The sequence below is a fragment of the Meriones unguiculatus genome, chromosome 7, assembly GCF_030254825.1.
Source record: "Meriones unguiculatus strain TT.TT164.6M chromosome 7, Bangor_MerUng_6.1, whole genome shotgun sequence".
NCBI lineage: Eukaryota > Metazoa > Chordata > Mammalia > Rodentia > Muridae > Meriones > Meriones unguiculatus.
The window spans coordinates 112,874,425-112,893,111 of NC_083355.1; the positions used below are offsets into that span (position 1 = coordinate 112,874,425).

General features: G+C 44.2%; 1 protein-coding gene across 2 annotated transcripts in view; it reads right to left on the minus strand.

The window, feature by feature from the left end:
* Nucleotides 1-18,529, minus strand: part of Setd3 (SET domain containing 3, actin N3(tau)-histidine methyltransferase) — a 65,945-nt gene extending 47,416 nt beyond the window's left edge. Inside the window, exons 1-3 of one of the 2 annotated variants that reach the window (XM_021649121.2) lie at nt 18,349-18,529; nt 3,711-3,820; nt 1,323-1,415 (exon numbers count right to left, since the gene is read on the minus strand). In XM_021649121.2, the coding sequence (XP_021504796.1) occupies nt 1,323-1,415; nt 3,711-3,813 (196 nt within the window). In that variant the 5' untranslated portion in view covers nt 3,814-3,820; nt 18,349-18,529. Of the gene's footprint in view, nt 1-1,322; nt 1,416-3,710; nt 3,821-18,348 lie in introns of those variants that run through there. The other variant, XM_021649123.2, reaches the window with a different exon arrangement.
* Nucleotides 18,530-18,687: the final 158 nt, after the last annotated feature.

Here is an 18,687-nt window from a genome sequence, read left to right on the forward strand (position 1 = left end):
TAGTGACACTATCCACTAAGAAGAGAGACTCAGACAAGCAGAAACTTTTTAAGCTGTTTGATGGGAGATAAGTAACATCATCAACTCCATGTAAGCCAAATGGAAAGGAACCTGCTCTCCACCTGGGAGTCCAAGGCCACTGGAGCTATGAACCACACCTTCACGGATGTGCAGACAGAATAACAGGATGGTTTATTAAGAAAGTAAGTAAAAAAACAACCACTTTTTTTTTTTGAGACCCCAAACATTCTCATCTTTTGCAATGTGTGTGCCTTGTTGTTTTCTCTGCTACCTTCCATGAAGCTGTGCAAACCAATTCCTTTTTGTGCTCTACTGGACAAAAACAACAGCTATACTGAAAAAGCTTTTTCAAACTGAGAGTACCTTTGCCAACTTGGCTAAGAATAATTAAGATGGCTACTAAATATGCCCTATAAAAACACAGCATAAGAGTTACAATACAGGGGATAGAGAGATGACTCAGCAGTCAACACGGGCTGCTCTTCTAGAGCTAGCCAGGTTCAATTAATTCCTGGCACCCACATGGTGGAGCACAACAGTCTATATCTCCAGTTCCTGGGGATCTAACTCCCTCTTCTGGCTTCTATAGGCACTGCACTGGTGTACATACATGCAAGCAAAATACTCATAAACATAAAAGCAAACTTTTTTTTTTTTAAAGAGGTAGAGTGCAGTTCAGTGGCAGAGGCCTTGCCTAGAATGCACCCTGGGTTCAATCCTCAGCAGCATGCACCCACCACCACCACCACCACACACACACACAAACCCACACAGCTTAAGAAATGTAACTATCTCTTAATCAAGATGGCCTGGAGATGGATGTGGTGGTGTGTGCCTATAATCCAGCAACCAGAAAGACTGATTGATACAAAAGGATTGCCACAAGCACAAGGCTAGCCAGGGCTCCATAGCAAAACAGTTTCAAAGAAACAAAAGATGGGCTGGAGTTAATCATAAACACCTGATAAGATATTTATCAACACCACTTGACATGTCAAAAACAAAAACAAAAATAAAAAAACAAGAGTTAAAAAAAAAGGCCCATACACGTCATAAAATAAGTAAAAGTCATGTCCTTTTAGCCCCTGGATACAATTGTTTCCCCTGGAGCTCAGCACTTGTTCCTTTCACTCTCTCCGGTGGACAAAAGTCTCTGAGGGTTTCTGATCTGAGAGACCCACCCCTCGGTGGGTGGCTGCCTCATCTCTCTGCAGACAGGTACAACTTCCTGAGGCTTTCCTACTCTGAACCCACCAGCCTATGCCCAGTTTCCCTCAACAGCAGCATTCTAACAATTTTACCTTTTTGCTTCTTTCGTATTTTCTCAACCAGAGAGCGGATTTGTGTGTACTCTTCCCATTCTTTTCCTGGGCCTGGTGCAGGACTGCTGCATTCTGTAACATGAAAGTCACTGCATAAGACACTCCTTCTCCCTTTACAGCCATTGAAGCAGGACATTCTCCCCAAGCATGGTTGGATACCATAAAAAGCTAAAATGATACGCTCAGGATGCGAGGCTAAGCACTGCACTCAGGGTCAGCCGCTTTGGACCCAGAGAAGCGCATGTCTGATTGCATGCGGGTTGATGCCCCAGGTCCCGCCTCTGAGAAAAAGGTATCGGACTGGTCTGATGCTCTTTGGGTGGATGACACCTAAATGAACATCAGTACAAAGTCCCAATTTATTTCTAATATCAGAGATCAGACCTCTACTCTTGCTTGATGCGTCTAAAACAAAAAGGGGGAACTGTAGAGAGCTGCGGAATGCTATGCCTTAAAGATGGAGCTGGTTTCCGCCTTCCACCTTCCCGATGGTGAGTGCTCTCTGTCACGAACAACTCCACATTTGGCTAAGGCCGAGGATCTGGCTTGCTTCCATGTATGTGGACCTATCTGCATTGCCCCCGTGGCACGCCTAGGTTGGCTACCCAGAGGCTATTTAAGCTGTGGGCTGGCTTTCCCCGGGGTCCGAGGATTGTTCAATGTTCCTGAATAAACTGCATTGAAAAAAAAAAAAAAAAAAAAAGACACTCCTTCTCCACTTTAACCTACCAGTCTGTAAAGGAATGAGTTTCCATCTTGTTCTTGGCTTATGTTCAAAGACAGAGCTACCCCAGCCATGTAAATATATGTGCGTGACAGATGGGCATATTCTGTACACTTTCAAAGCATGCAAATGCCATGATGCCCAAGGATGCCCCTCACTCAACTTCAGCCTAGTGCCTCATGTGAGTTCCTACCCTTCTAGTAACTCTCTTCAGAATACATCTGTAAACAGGTAAAATCTGAAAGTAAAACTAAAATGTAAAATAGTTCCCTGACCTTTTTGAGGTGGTCAAGGTACCTTTCTAACTGAGTCCCAAAACGATACTCTATAAGGAAACCAGCTAAAATGAATATAAGGTCAATTCATTGAAGAACATTTCACATCCATGTGAAAAAGAAAAAGAACATTTCACATCTTTTGTGTGTGCTACAAAAGACATAGCACAGTGGTGTTGGCAAAGAAGCTAAGAGTCTTCTGAAGAGGCTGAACTGCAGAACCAACACCTACCAGAGCTGGTCATCCGGAAAAACATAGTGGCAACTGTCCTCCTGACAACACCACCTTATTAAATATTATACCAGATGAAAGACAGTCTCCTTCTCATGCTCCTGTCAAAGCCATTGCCCACATCTCACTAAGGAAAAGGGCATGTGGCAAATAATTAACATGATCTGGTTATATGCTAATGCCTAACTTTTCAGACTGGTTAACCAGTCTGGCTTCATTCCTCCCCCACCAAGTGCTGACTGAGACCCTGAAGTATAACAGCAAAGCAGCAATCAGAGCTGAGAGCCACCTGAGTTCCAACAGGAGAGGGAGAGAACAGTGATGAGATGCAGAGATAATGGAACTCAAAGCACCCAAGGAGGGACCTGATAGTGGTTTGACTACTGGACACTTTCTATTTTTGAGGAAAAGCTCTATTTTTACTTGAGATTTAGCTGTCACCTAAACATAAGGGGCGAAGGTCAACCTAAATATAAAAGCAAAAGAAGACGGCTATGCCTGAGGCATCAGCAAGCACCAGTTTTAACTCACAATTCAAGAATTATCAAAGTATTTTAGCTTAAAAAAGCAAGTGTAGGCAATGACAACACTTCATCTCAAACTACGAATTCTCAGGCTTCATGTGAAAATCAGAAACACACTTATGCAATCACTAAGAATAAAGGTGAGCTATTCTGGAAGGACGGCTCGCTGAGAGGCATGCTGGGCTTGCCTAGGGCTGAGAGCCAAGATACAGCTTCACATGCCAAATCTCATGTGGTCTCTGTCAAGTGGCTGGAGACAGTGATTTGTGTTTGCTGATGGACACTGAGCCTCAGCAGTTCGTACAAGGCCACACTGCTGCAGAGTAGTGGAACCTGTTCTTGCCCGTGGGTCTCTGGAAACGATCATGTCCCATGGCTGGATATGGAAGCTTCACATCTTTTAGTTACATGCAGTAACTACACACATCTCAGTCTTTGTAGAGGGGACTGAAGTGAGGGAAGGTCTGTAACACCCAGGTCCATGGCTTCTAAGGGCAGAGCACTAGCTGCTCTGAAGAAGGTCCTGTCCTAGGGAGCCCTATACCCCTGCAGAGGAGTGAAAGGCAAGGATAGCTAGTGTGGGTGGGGTGGAATGGAGAATGGGACACTTACTCTGTAACAGCTCACTTGTCAAGTTCAAGATTTCCTTTGGTGACACAGTGGCTGTGGCCCCAGTACCTGATTTCTGAGTTTTCACTCGACTCTTCTTACCCATTTTCTGACTACAAAGAGAAGAGAAAAGACAAAGAAATTAAAGTCATATCATCAAAGAATAAAATAAAAAATGAGATGTGGCACAGAAGTATCTTCATCTTCCAATGCTAAGATCTTACCTTGATTCACATCTTGAATCTTCTTAAGGGGAAAAAATGTGTAAGTAACCTGAAGCCTCTCAAACAAAAAAGAGAACCATGCAAGGCAGTCTCAGGTGACAAAGTACACCTCTCCCTGAAAAAAAACACTGCAGGGGCAGCTCCCACTCTACACATTTTAGTTAGACAGACTGTCAATGTGCACACTGATGCACACTGCAGGACACCCCGGGGATAATGCTGATGTACACACCAGACATAGACACAGTACGGTAGGGCCAGAAATACTAGATCCCCGGTCACACCACCTAAAAACAACTACTTCCCGAAGTGACAATTCAGTCTTTCCAGACAAATGCTGAAGACACATGTTGCAGATAGCTAGTCTAGTTCTAATTCTAAAGTATATTCTGTTCCTTGGAAAACCGAAAATACTTTAGAAAGCAAGTGTAGGTACTTGAGACGAGCTTCACAAGCCATGCAGACCCTGGCCTTGTATGGGGTTTCCCATCTTTGTCCAGTCTTGCACTTTTAGCCACATGAACTTTGTGCCAGCAGACACATGAGAAACGACTAGGGTACTGCACAGACAAATGGGGTAATGGGACAAAGGATATAACAATGGCATTCTGGGTAAAGACCTTGAGGAGCTAACATATGTTTAAAGGAAGCAAGGCTCAGGCCATTCACAGGTAGGGCTAGGTGAAGCAAGTCAGGGGATTAAAAAAAAAAAAAAAAGGAGGCCCATGAGGAGGTAAGCTACTTGCTAAGTGCTGGAACTTCTGAAGAAAAGGAGATCCAGTCCTTTGGAAAGAAGCTCAATGTGGAAGCACAGGCTACCCCAGTGATACTCCATTTATGGAGCCCTGGAATGATGACATATCATTCTCAGGAAAGATACAAATGCCTATTTTGGTCATTTATTACAATAAAGAAGTGAATGGATTGGAGTAGGAATGGGCATGGAGTTTAGTGGTGGAAAACACAAACCTGTGTTTAATATGCAACATCAAAAAAGGAAAGAAATGACTGCCTGGTATGGAGAACTGTGATAGGAAAAGGTTTAGAATGTGATTCATCTGCTAACATAACATTTGTCACCAAAGCAACACAAATAAGGCAGGTGCTAAAACAAAGGTAGGGATGGGGAATCATTTTTTACAAAGGAGTCCATTGTCTCTTTCACATCGAATGTATCAAAATTGCCATGTAGCTTACCTTACATCTTATGAAAAGGTGTGAAACACTGGGTTTCAGTCACCCTGGGATAAAAGGACACAAGTAAAACACGTAAAATAGTTAGGAAACTAAAAGGAACTACTTTGAGATCAAAAGCTGGGCAGTGGGCAGGAGAAGGAGGAGTTTAAGCACCTCTTCCTATGGGTCCCAGGAGGGAGGCAGGTGTTCCTCTCCATCATCACTGGCACCCAACTAAGAACAAGCTCAGAGTACCAAGCCTTTCTCTGGGAATCAAGCCCACTCAGGTCCATCTGCAGAGAGCCAGAGAACTCAACCTGCTAGAAATGAAAGCCACCAAGGTTCCTGGTAGTAATAACTTTTTAATCATACTTCCAAATACAGTGGACCTGTTGGCCTACAAGAAGAACTGCAGAAGCATGCTGTTGGTGACATGCAACTGGCTTCTGGCTCCAGTCTTATAGTCAAGACCTGCTATCACTATCTCTAAATGACTCAAGATCAGCACTGTAAGGAAGAGCTTTCAGACCCTTATGCTCTTAACAGGAAAGTCCTACAAAGGCACTTTGCTTCCCCCCTCAAGTGTTGTGGTGATGTCAGGACTGTCAACAGGCATTACTTACTAGGTCCTCCTGTCCCTCCACTCTCCAGTTGTCCCTGGTGTTAGCCTATCTCCAAGAGTTCATTTAAGAAGCCACAGCAGCCTCCCTATAGTCAATGCCTGCCCTATATCAGATACCACCTGGTTAAGATCAGCTCCTTGGGTGACCACATCCTTTCTCTGTCCAAAGGTTTCCTAACAGGTAAGAGGTTTAAGTTACAATCTGAACTGAGCACCATTCCCACACTGCCTCCATTTATATACAGACAGGAAGTACATAGCATTTCAGGGTCCAAAGTGCTTGAAAGTTCTTCCAGACCAACAGGGTTAAATACTGAATGCATCAGAAAATATCCCCTGCCAGTGAACACCTGCTCACATTTGATATTTCCAGCAACCTCATTCTACACGCCTCCTCCTTAGGCTCTAGCAACAATCATCTCTCTCCCTGACCAAGCCCTTCTTTGATACTTAACCAATCCTTCCTCCTACTACCCCACTCCACAGCACCTTCTGGGCCAGCAATACCAAAGGCTCCAGTCCTAGTGCAGAAGACCTGTACCCTTGAATACATCCCTCCTTCCTCCCAATCCTCACCCAACACTTCAGTCATGTGTTCATTAGCTGCTTTTTCTCAAACTCCTATTTAGGAACACTGAAAATTTTTCCAGTTTTCCCAATCAAAGTCTTATGTCCTTCATACCCTTGGCATTTCTTCAATGTCCCTCAATTCCTGTGGTACAAGAATAATGCAAAGCCCATTCCTTTCTATCTTGCCCCAGACACCAGACTCATTGAGAAAACTCTCTATGTCTTATTTATATTCCTAAGCCCAAACCCACAGCCCAGACCTCAGTATACAGCAGTTGTTCCATAGTGAATACCACACTGAGCTCTCAAGTGAAGCATCCTCATAGTTCTAATAGGACAAAGCCTGTGTTCCTAAAGCTGCTGCCCAAGTGTCTGTCTCCTGGGATATATAAAAAATGTCAAATGTCGATTCCCTGTGAGCACCATTAGCTATGTAAAAGCACCACAGAGTTCTTTGACAGTTAACTGTCATACAACTAAGTACAACAAACAATACAAATACTTAGGTTCAGAAATGGCCAGCTTCTAGAGACAGTAATAGGCACAGATGTATAGAAGATAAAACTTGGAAACCTCACTGGTATTTAGCCTCTGAAGCCACTACTAGTCCAGGTCTGACCCTTCTCTCCTTGTCTCCAGTCTCCGCCACCACTGTCCACAGCTGGCCTTGATACACTGAAGCACAGCTTCGCTGGCTTATCCATACGCCACACAGTTGCCACCTACAGGAGAGTAGCAAGAACATCCGGTACTCCCCAACCACCCACCAGGCTCTTTCCAGTCCACAAATGTCTCCAAAAGCAACCACTATCTCACCTTCTATTTCCCTTGATCAATTTCCTCTTCCTGAACATCATACACAGTTTTATACACCATCTGGGTTTCCTTTGTTCAATTTAATGTCTAGCGCCAGCTCACTTAACACCTGACCCCACCAGCAAGATCTTAAAGGATGAACTGCCTCACCCCACTCTATCAGCTTGGCTTCATTCTATCTATCCTTTTACTACTTAGCTCCATGGGTTTGTTTGTGTTCTGGAACACAGCCATGCCTTGTCTAGGCTTCTGTCTTCTGGTATAATTTCCCCCATACTTTGAGGCCCTGCAAAATTGTCCTCTGTGGCCTTACAGAAATTCTTTTTTCTTTTTTTAAAGATTTATCTATTTTTATTTTAATGTACATTGGTGTTTTGACTGTATGTATGTTTGTGTGAGGATGTCAGATCCCCTAGAACAGGGGTTACAGACAGTTATGATCTGCAATGTGGGTGCTGGGAATTGAACCTGGGTCCTCTGGAAGAGCAGCTGGTACTCTTAACTGCAGAGCCATCTCTCCAGTCCACCTCAAGGGAATTCTAAGCTCTTCCTTGCAGCTGTCACTCTTTTGAAAGTCAGTGACGAAGGTCATTAACAGGCTTGGTTTATCTTGGGATTTAGGCTCTAGTCTCTTTTAACTATTTTCCTCCCACAGTCCTGTAGGCTCTAAGAGACAGGAAACAGCCAGCCCTAGTCCACACAGAATTTCTACTTACAGAAGGGAAGGAGAGTAACTGCCTGGGTCCCCACTGAGCACATCTCCCTAAAGCACAGGAGTCTAAGTTGGGCCATCTCTTAATCCGTTCCACCCAAAAGATAGTTTCCAGAGCTCTCAGCTGTGGGGCTCCCACAGTTCTCAGCCCCTCTACACCGAATCCACTGTTGAGGCCACAGCCTTCAGTATCCATCACTTCTTGACAAACCTTCAACACAAGAGTCATTTGCAGGGGCACTTCATATCCAAACCGTACAAGCAGTCAGAATGAAAGAATGAAACAATGAATTCATGTTTAATGAGTTCTTCTGAAGAACAACAAGAACAACTTTTGAAGTAAAAATATGCATTTATACAGGATGGGGTTGTCCAAGAGCCAAGATTTTCTTCAGAAAATCACTACTTCATATACAGAAAAACTTCAGGACATCAAATATCAGAACCCATTGTGTGTGTGTGTGTGTGTGTGTGTGTGTGTGTGTGTGTGTGTGTGTTTAGTTCTTTGAAGGCAAAAAAAAAAAAAAAAAAAAAAAAAAAAAAAACAGGAAAGTATTTGTTTCTGGTACCAAAGAAAGAGCTATGGCCAAGTACAGCTGGAAGCTCAGTGGGTAACGGCTACAAGAGCCACAAGCATTCATGTCACCATCACAGCTCAGTAAGGCTGGTGCTGGAGACTCCAGTTCTTAGGAAGCTTAAAGATGGCTGTGATTTGACCAAGAGACCAGAGCCACCGAGCAGCAGACCCCAGCTTGAAGTCATGTACCAGTTACAACATCTAGGCTGACTCTAATAAGCATAAGGGCACTTGAGTAAACAAGCTCTCCCCTGTCTCTCTGGGTAGGCAATGCTGACCAATGTGAAGGACAACAAAATTAGGGAAAGCCAGGCCTGTATGTCTCAGAGTTGAGGACAGAAATAAGACATACCGGAAGCAAAGCAGCATAGATAAGTCTCCAAATGCTCAAGCAACTACAGACAGAAGGGCAAGGAGGGAAGTAAGTACAGTTTTAAAAGAATGTCTGAGACAATCAGATGGAAAGTGGTTTCCTAAACCCAATTCTCCTTTGCCAGTTTTCACTATCAAAAATGATCTATGCTGTGGGATTTCCCTAACCTCACGGATTTTAAATGATTACCCACCCTCCATGCTTATGATTCAATACTTTCCAAAACATAATTGTTCATTTTGTGATTTGGCTGACTTGGACGTCAGTTTCCAACTTTTAACAAACAAAGCTGTCAAAGAGGTACCATGCACATCTTTAAACACTCTATGTGTGGAGACAAAAAGAGGTAACTATTCACTCATCAGCTTCCTATAAAGACCAAAATTATTACCAATATTCATCCTACATATTCATGTGAACATATGCTAAATTAAACACCTCTTTCTCCATCCCTCTCCCCCTTGTTTTCACTAGAAATGTTAGCTATATGACAGAAGAGTAAGTGAAAGATACTTTCCCCTGAAATTCAGACTGAAATAGGTTATGAACTATCTTGGGAGAAGCAGAAGTGAAGCCAAAACAGCAACCACAACAATAAGTAACACTTTAGATAAAGGAAGGAAGGAAGGAAAGGCTGCTAAGCAAACTTTCAGCACAGCTTCACTCTAAAGAGGCACCTACAGAAGCAGGGCTTGCTACAAGTGCCATGCACCTGTCTCCATTCACCACCCAGAAGTTTATAAAAGGTACAGGATCCTCACGCCTGGCCCTTTGACGCAGTACAAACTACTCAGCACCCATCAGCAATCTCCCTACCAACAGACAGGGAAACAAACCTCATTAAACAACTGTTAAACTGCCAAACTGCTGGCTGACTGACAAGCAAGGGCAATTATAACTAGCAACTTCTTATATTTATGGTTGTGAGCCTAGCTTTTTATGGCTGAGCCATCTTTCCAGCCCTAGCAACTTCTAATAACTGTGACCGCTAAATTCTTTCCCATTCTGGTCTATACAAGGTCTGGGGACCATGGCTGCAGAGGAAGAGGTGACAGGGTGGGGCTAATTACTTAGCTCATTTTTACACAGTACAGCTCATATATACTAATGATGACATTCAGTTGCAAAAAATATATATGATTTCCACTGATAATTGAAATGGAAAGGACACATTTTTGTACTTTAAGTTCAATGATACTTTGACTAAGTACAATTAGAATAAACATTTTTGGTGGTACTTATTTGACAATTTGCCCAGGAAACCTAGCTCAAGCCCAGCATCATCTGCTTTTCAATGTAGTTTGCACTGAAACAACTTAATAGCTGGGCCTTCTGAAAAAGGTTTTCTGGTCATGTGCTTCCTCCACCTGCTCCAAGCGTCCAGCTGTAAAATGCACCTGAGGAAGGAAAGCCTCCCTGAGGTATACAGGAAGAACAAGAACATGCTTTTCCCTATTTCACTAAATACCCTGTAGGCCATAAGAATCAAGCATCAAAATGAAAGTGCACAGACTGCAGGATGGGTTGAGAAACAGAAAGATGCTGGGCAACATTTTTTGTCCTGAACACAGCACCGACATGCCTTGGCCTCACATGGTGCCAGGTAAACTGGAACTGACAGGTATCAGAAGCACGCTCTAGCTTGGTCCAGAACACCACACCATAATAACTTACACCAGCATGGCTGGCCCACAGCATGCCACAACAACTTACACCAGTATGGCTGGTATCCACCAACTGGCACAACACTCTCCAATTAATGGAGGTACTGTATGCTATAGACTCAAAGGAATCAAGAAGCCAAGGCAAGCAGTTGAAAGAATTGAGTCTGACTCAGTAGCCCCTCAAGAACCAACACAAACACAGACCTAGGTTTTAATCTCTTTACAGGATAATTTGGACCATCAAATGTATGCAGAGTAATTTGAGAATTCAAAAGAAGGTTCCTTTCCACAAAAATATTGACGACTTTCCCACAAATTTAAACAAAATTCTCCATTTTAAACCCTGCTGGTTGTTTTTCCAACACAAATGACTCTGAACCGCTCTTAAATTATAATCACACTGGGATTAACTCCTGGCTTCTTGACAGGGAATGGATGGACCCTGAGCTCAAGCCTCACCCTGGGCAGCAGCACAAGCAGCACCATTGACCACCATCAGTGATGACTGCATTCCTACTGCAGGTACCAGGTGTGTCCGGATGCCATCAGGACTGTGAGAGAACAACCAGATCAACCTGCGGCTCTGCAACTCTAGTAACTGCCTGTCCATGTCTAACTACTTTAACTTCAAAGAGGAGTAACATGCTGAGAAACTGAGATACCTGAAGAAACAGCAAGGTTTCCACATCTTCCTGAAAATGTCAAACCAGACCATGACTGGGCAAGCATACTGACCACAATGGAGTGTCTGTCACATTTGGGGAAAGCCTTAATCTGTCTCTGTCTTTGTTGGAATTATATAAACTGGTCAAAACGTCACTCACTGATTAAGACTTCACTGAAATCAATTATCTGAATGAGCAGGTGACCAACCTGTGCAAAGGGGAAGCCCCTGAATCATTCTGACAGGATATTTCCTTGACAACCATGCATGTCCTCAGAAGCAGTAAGCTGAGCCTTGGGCCGACTTCCACTTTGCTACCCTGCCACCAGGACAGGACCTGAATGCTGAGATTTGCTTTACCTTTTCTATAAGCTGCATCAAAAACCTATGTTCTGTTATCTGCATCATGCCTTCAAATAAAGAAATCTACTCAGTCCCTATGAGGCTCCTATTTTTAAAAATTATCTAATAATAATAATGTAAGGAGTCGAGTGTCATGAACAATCACTCCTATTATATCTCTCTATAAAACAAAGACAACAGTGTTGAATGGTGACAGGACAGCTGTATCCTGCTAACCTACCTTGAAGCCACTTACACTCCAAACATGGGATTCTGGATTCTAAAATTACAAAGCATTAGGATTGGAAGATACCTTTGAGATGATTATGTAAATCCTCAGGCACATTATGTCACCATCGACTGTCAATGCATGGCTATCCACCATCTGACTCTAGTCTGAAAACGTGTAATAGGCAGGTGAGTTGTGGCTGGCTAAAAAGGCACAACCTGAGGCTAATCCTGAAGAACAGATTGAAGTACCCTAACCCTAACCCCACTCAGTCGTGGAGTCCTCTGCTCAATGACAGTCCTGCCTGCTCACTTCTGAAGCACTCTCCTACTTAGTGAGCCACACTCCTCTGTGACCAGTCCAAAATTCTGTGAAGATGGCTCCCATGTCCTCCTCAGCTCTTCTTTTTCCAGGTTTATAGCATGTTTCACACAGTTCTCAAAAGTGAACAAACTTGGTACACTGCCATCCAGAGAGCAAGGCAGCAAAAGCCCTGGAACTCAACTCAAGATCTTACTAGTTTTTGTAAGGTTGTTCCAGGTTGTTTATAAGCCAGAGAATCCATTCCCTTATGTCTATTTCTTGAGTGTCTCATCTGAAAGGTAAAGATAAATGAGACACAGCCCTATAGCCTTCAATATGAGGGGAGATCAAATAAAGCTATTCATTACATAAACTTATCTACAGCAAGACAGGTGTGCTACACTAAACATTGGGTGTTCAAGTGAATGCAATAATTCTGCCGTTGTTTCAAGGTAACATGCCAGGCTGCTGAAACCAGATTATTCCTGACACGTATTGTTTCCAAGATGACTGTGCCCATCCTAAGTGCATGGCTTGAGCATACACTGTCACTGACTCAGGTGAACATATTACGCAACAAATGAGACAAATATCATTAGGCCCCCTTTACAGATAAGAAAGCTGCTGCTTGGAAAAGGTAATTTCTACAAGATGATAAGCTCAGCTGGTGCCAGAGCCTCAAGAGTACATCTCAAACATGGATTTTATTGATAAGCAATCGTATTTGTATGTTGAGGATTTGTCTCAAAACCAGCCACAGTTCACTGCTATCTCTGAGGTTCAAAAATACAATATATTTTTTTGTAATTTATTCACTTTATATCCCGATTGTAACCCCTCCCTCATCTCCTCCCAGTCCTACCCTCCCCTTTCTTCCCCTTTACCTCCTTCCCATAGTCCACAGAAAGGGGGAGCCCTCCTACCCTACCATCTGACCCAAGCCGTCTCATTAAGACTACCTGCATCCTCTTCCTCTGTGGCTTGGCAAGGATAACAATATATTCTTGCAGTAGCAAAATATGTGGCTATAAGGGTTTTCTCTTTGGCTTTTTCCAAGCATAAGGCTTTTATGCTTGTTTTGTCCAAGTAAACAGGAATGGCCTCGGTTAAATATGGAACGTGATCAAATCTTACAAAGGGGCTTCCCCCAGTCAGACAAATCCTACCTCCGTCTCTGTAATTCACCTTCTTACAGGTCAAAAACATTTCAAAGGCCAATTAGATGACCATGACAATGCTAACTTCTTAACAAACCAAGAACTTCATTAGGCACTAATAAATACTTCACAGTAAAAACAACTTTACTGAGTACTTTTCATGCCTAATTCATACTTTTTCCTAGTTGTACTTAATAGAAAACTACTGACATTGAAGTCAGGACTATTCTCTAAAATTGAAATTGTTAAAACCTTTTAATTGTAAAAGCCTTTAAGACCACATCATGTCCTAATGAATTAATCTTTAAAAATGGAAAGTGGTAATTGGGAGACTGAGGCAAGAAGCTGCAAGACTGAGGGAGAGCATCTGGTGTGGTGAAGAGAACTGAGTATGGTGGCACATGTCTGTCATCCAGCCACTTGGGAAGCTGAAGTAAAAGGGTCAAAAGTTCAAGAACAGCCAGTTGATGGTGCTAGGGAGGCAGAGGCATGTGGATCTCTTGAGTTTAAAGCCAGCCTGGTCTACTGAGAGTTCCAGGACAGCCAAGGCTGTAAGGAGAAACTCTGTCTTGAAAAACAAACAAGCAAACAAAAAAGTTTAAGGACAACACAAGGCAACCTACTGAGAACTTACCTTTAAATTTTTTTTTTTTTTAAGGGACCACAGATCTATACCACTTGCCTGGGAGGCCCTGGGCTTAATCCCAGTACTTCAAAAAGGAAGTGAAACTCAGAATCACAGACAGTGATAACCCTAAAACACCAAGTATTACTGAGTTCTAGGTGCGTGCAATTTTTACTTGTCAAAAAAAAATGTTTAAAAGCACTATTGAAGATGCAATCATTTGTACTCTCTGGATAGCCTTTATGCCTCCTTACAGGCTGTTAAAGCATTTCTTCTGCTCTGTTTACCTGCCCTCCTTCTCTCCCAACCCCATCACTGAGGCGAGACTTGCCAAAGGTTAAACATTCACTCTGGCCTGGTAATCAAAAATCATTCAGCTTCCTTTTATAGGCCAAACTTCAGCAGAACCCTTGTCTCCGCTAACAAGAGTCTGCTGGGAAAGCATTTTAAATAATAAAAGAAAAAATTTCTAAGTCTTTGATACTAAATTTTATATGTAATTATTTTATTCTAATTTTTTTACTTGAAACTTGCTGATACTTATGTTTGCACTGCTAGTCTTATGATATGTTTACTTCCAAAACCTAGAGGAGAGTCCCAAGTACAAATGAGGTCTATGAAGTTCCTCTCTGGCTTAAGTTACCTGAAAAACTTAACACATACCACATACTCACATGTACACGCACGCACACACAGACCCAGGACTTCTATTATTGCATATTCCTCTAATTGAAGGTTTTTTTATTAAGACTATTAATATACTTTAAAAAATTTTAAAGTCTCAACTTTATTGTATTAGAAAAAATACATTCAATATATCAGTAAGTGGCTGGAGAAATAGCTACTTATTTAAGAGTGAACACTTCATGTTCTTTCAGAGGACCTGCATTTGGTTCCTGATACCCACATCCAGCAGCTCACAACCACATGGTAAATCCAGTTCTAAGTAATTCTTTTTTCTAACCTTCATGAGCCTAAGAAGACACATACACTCTCTAAATAAATAAATAATAAAAAAATTAATTTTAAATAATTTAAGGAATCAAAAAGTTGTTAAAATGTTTAACCAAACAAAAAAATTGCTGTAGAATTAATGATATCTTCATTCTAAATGATTAACAACTCCAATTTTAAAAGAAGGATAACAAAGAGATAAAATGAAAACAAATGTAAGAATTTTGCCAAATAAGGCAACAAAGATGCAAACTAAAAAACCTGAAAAGAGACCATTACTATAATTAATAATCTCAAGTGGCTGAATACAAACCAGAATGAATTGGTTTCACTGTAACAGAAGGAAAAGGACACACAATTCCAAACATCCTTCTCCAGAAACTGCGTCCAAATATAATAGTGAAAATTGTAAGCAAATTGAGACAATACCTGGCCACAGCAACTCCCAAAGAACATCAGAACAATACATTCACTGCTATGTTAAAATAATCTAAACGTAATAAATGTTTCTTCTGCTTCATTAGAGCAACACAGCTTGTCTCCATTCCTGGGACCTTGGTCCAAGAGGAAGAAGTCACTAAAATTTTGTCTGCTCCAAGGAAATCACCACGCTCTGTAGCCAAGAGCAGGCCACTACCTTCTAAAGCCAGGGAACCTTCCTTCAAACTACACACAACAAAGACATAGTTACATTTCTAACAGCTACTTCTAAGTCAAACTGAAACAGACTTTGTAACTAAAACAATTCCCACACTTAGAAAGCTTCACACGGCTTGTAGAAACCACAGTACATTTCACTCACATTTTTACCAAAATTCCATACAGCATCAACTAGCTATTCTCCTTTATCTGATCATTCCACTGCAGATTCAATCAACTGCAGATGCAAATATGAAAGGGAAGGAGAGTTCACCCTTACTAAACATTTACAAACCTCTTTTGGTGACTATTCCCTGAAGGATACAGTGTTAACAACTATTTGCACAGTAGGGAGAGCGCAATAGGCATTGGAAGTACTGTACAGACAACTCAAACAATGACAGAGGTTAGTGTACAGGTTAGATACAAACACTACCCCAACCCATATAAGGTGCCAGAGCAGTTAAGGGTGGGATAGGGACAATCCTCTGTGGACACCAGCAGCTCTACTAGGTTTGCTACAAAGTAAGCCTCCCTGAGTTCCTGTTGCTACTTTGTTGAGCACTGTCATCTTTGCTATTCGCTTTTAGGTGTGATCAAGATTTAGAAGGTTGCTGACTGTTCATCACAACTCTAAACACAAAAATAGTTTTCTAGTAGTTTCCCTGCAGAACAACAAATACCCTGCATTATCACCTCCTCACTGTCTCATTACTAAGCTTTACATGGCTTCTAAAGCTTAATTATCTTTAAATTTGGCCTAAATATACATCACATAGAGAAGGTAGTCAAAGACATTTCTTGTGTGTGGTACTGCCAATGAAACTCAGACCTTCTCACACAGTAAGCAAGCACTCTATCACTGAGCTACAACCCCCCTCAGACAGGGTCTCACTGAATCTTTGAACTTTAAGATCATCCTGCCTCAGGCCCCTGAGTAACTGGGGGCTACCGTTAGCTATGCCACTAGATCCAACAAACAGCATTTCTTTCCTACTGAGAACTTTACCAGACACCTAAACACAGAAAGGGAACAAAAACTCTCATTTCTAGAGCCCACATCAGGTTAAACATTTGAATCTTCAAGTGCAGCATCACTCCACTGAGCTGCTTGAACAGGAAAAGGGGGAGAAGCAGCAATCACTTCCCTCTAAGTGGACTAGTGTTCCATATCCAGATATTAGTAAGCTCGCGAACAAGAGAAAGGAGTACACAGAGGAAAGAGAAAGAGGGAAAAGCCAAGGTTGTTTGGAGTCCCAGAAAGGTTTTTCTGTAGCTTTTCAGAACTTGGCTTTACAAACTTTTTTTTCTTTTTAAAGATTTATTTTTTATATAGCATTCTGCCTGCCATCTGTGCCTGCTCACCAGAAGAGGGCACAAGATCTCACTATAGATGGCTATGAGCCACCATGTGGTTGCTGGGAACTGAACTCAGGACCTTTGGAAGAACAGCCTGTGCTCTTAACTTCTGAGCCATCCTCCAGCCCCACAAACTATTTTCTTAGGCTAAAGAAAAATTCACTCAAGCCGGGCACCTTTAATCCCAGCACTCCAAGACGCAATGGCAGGCAGATCTCAGTGAGTTCGAGGCCTGCCTGGTCAGCAAGAGTCCAAGACAGCCAAGGCTATACAGAGAAACCCTGTGTCAAAGAAGAAAACAAAACAAACAAACAAAACCGAAAAACTCATTCCTCAAATGGCTGGAATTAAAATATCAATCACAGCGCCCAGAGACCATCTATGAAGCGCGCCTCTACAGGTAGTAGCCCACATGCACACTGTGGGTAACTGTTCCAGGGAGTCTGAACAAGCTTTTTAACCTGGAGAAGAAAGGTCCCAACTGCTGTATTTTTAAGGCGCACTCACTTAAAACTCCCCAAGACTATCACTGTTTAATAGTCAACTTAAAATACCTTCAGTATCACTTTTAAAAGTTCCTTTTTTTTTTTTTTTCAAATGGAAGGGGTATCGTTTACATATGAAAAATCCGCACTTTTCAGTGTCCAATTCTGGTTTTAGTTTTTGTGTGTTTTCAAAAGGATCTCCATACGTAGCTCTGACAGGACTGGAACTCACGATCCCCTGCCTCGGCCTTCCCGGCAGCAGTTCTGTTGCATTCATTCCTAAAAAGACAGCTCTCCTGAGGGTCTGCAAGGCAAAATGACTGTCAGCATCCTGTTCAAGTGCTTTTACTTCGGAAACACTGCGTTTGTTTAGAAATGGAATACGGCGTGCCACAAGTCATCGTCAACGCGTGCACACTTCTGAAACGCCCCAACGTCCTCTGCCGACACGCCGCGGCGGGGATGAAGGCCCCCCGCAGCCAGTGGCGCACCTCGCTAATCAGCTCCTTCTCCAAGAGGGGCCACCAAGCAGAAGAGGCAGAGTTGCAGCCCAGGGCTGGAGACCCGAGAAGGAAGAGTTGAAAGCCGGAATGGCAAACTCCAAGAACACTGAACGCTTCTCCCTCTCGGCTCGCTCGTCGCGTGTGGACCTCGGCCAGGGGCGCGTGGGAAGAAACATGACCTATTTTCTCCGCCCGCCTGGGCGAGCGGGCAGTGGAGGACAAGGCGGCGGGGGCCGGGCTCCCGGTGGGCAACCGAGAGCGCAGCGGAGAGAGGCGCCTGGCCCCACGCCGCGTGCGCCCGCCGCCGGAGGAAGGAAACCGCGGCTGCAGCCCGCCGCACGCAGTCCCAGCGCCCCGCGCGCGCCCCGGGGCCCGGCCGCACCCGAGGGCGGCGCCCAGGCCGCGCCCTGCACCTGCCGCCTGCCCCGGTCCCCGGGGCTGAGGGAGGCTGCAGACCCGCGCGAGCGTCCCCTCGGCCGCGGGCCGCCCGGGCCTCTGCGCCCGCGGCCGCCCGGGCCCGGAGAGCTCGGCCGCGGCGGTCCACCGCAGCTCGGCGCCCGCCAGGCCCGCCTCACGGCGTCAAGAGCGATCGAACCCCGTCCCCTCGGCCCGCGGGCCGCCCGCGGGAGCCTGCCGCCCGCACTCACCTGACCGCTTCGCCTACGCACAGCGGCGGCGCCACACTCCGGCCGGGACCCCACCGTCCGCCTCAACCAACCCCCAGGAGGCGGCGGCGGCGGCGGCGGCGGCCGGACGGGAGGGGCGGGACGGCGGCCAGAGACAGCCCCGCCGCCCAGGCCCAACCCGGCTCCGCCTGCCCCTGGGCCCCACCCACGGGCCGCCGCCGCCGCCGCTGCCGTTCATTGGCCCGCACCTCACACGCCTCAGCGCGGCCCCGCCCCGCGGACCAGCCGCCCTTCAGTGAGGCTACTGCTCAGTCATTGGACGGGGGCGAGGGGGCGGAGCCAGATCCGAGGACGCTATTG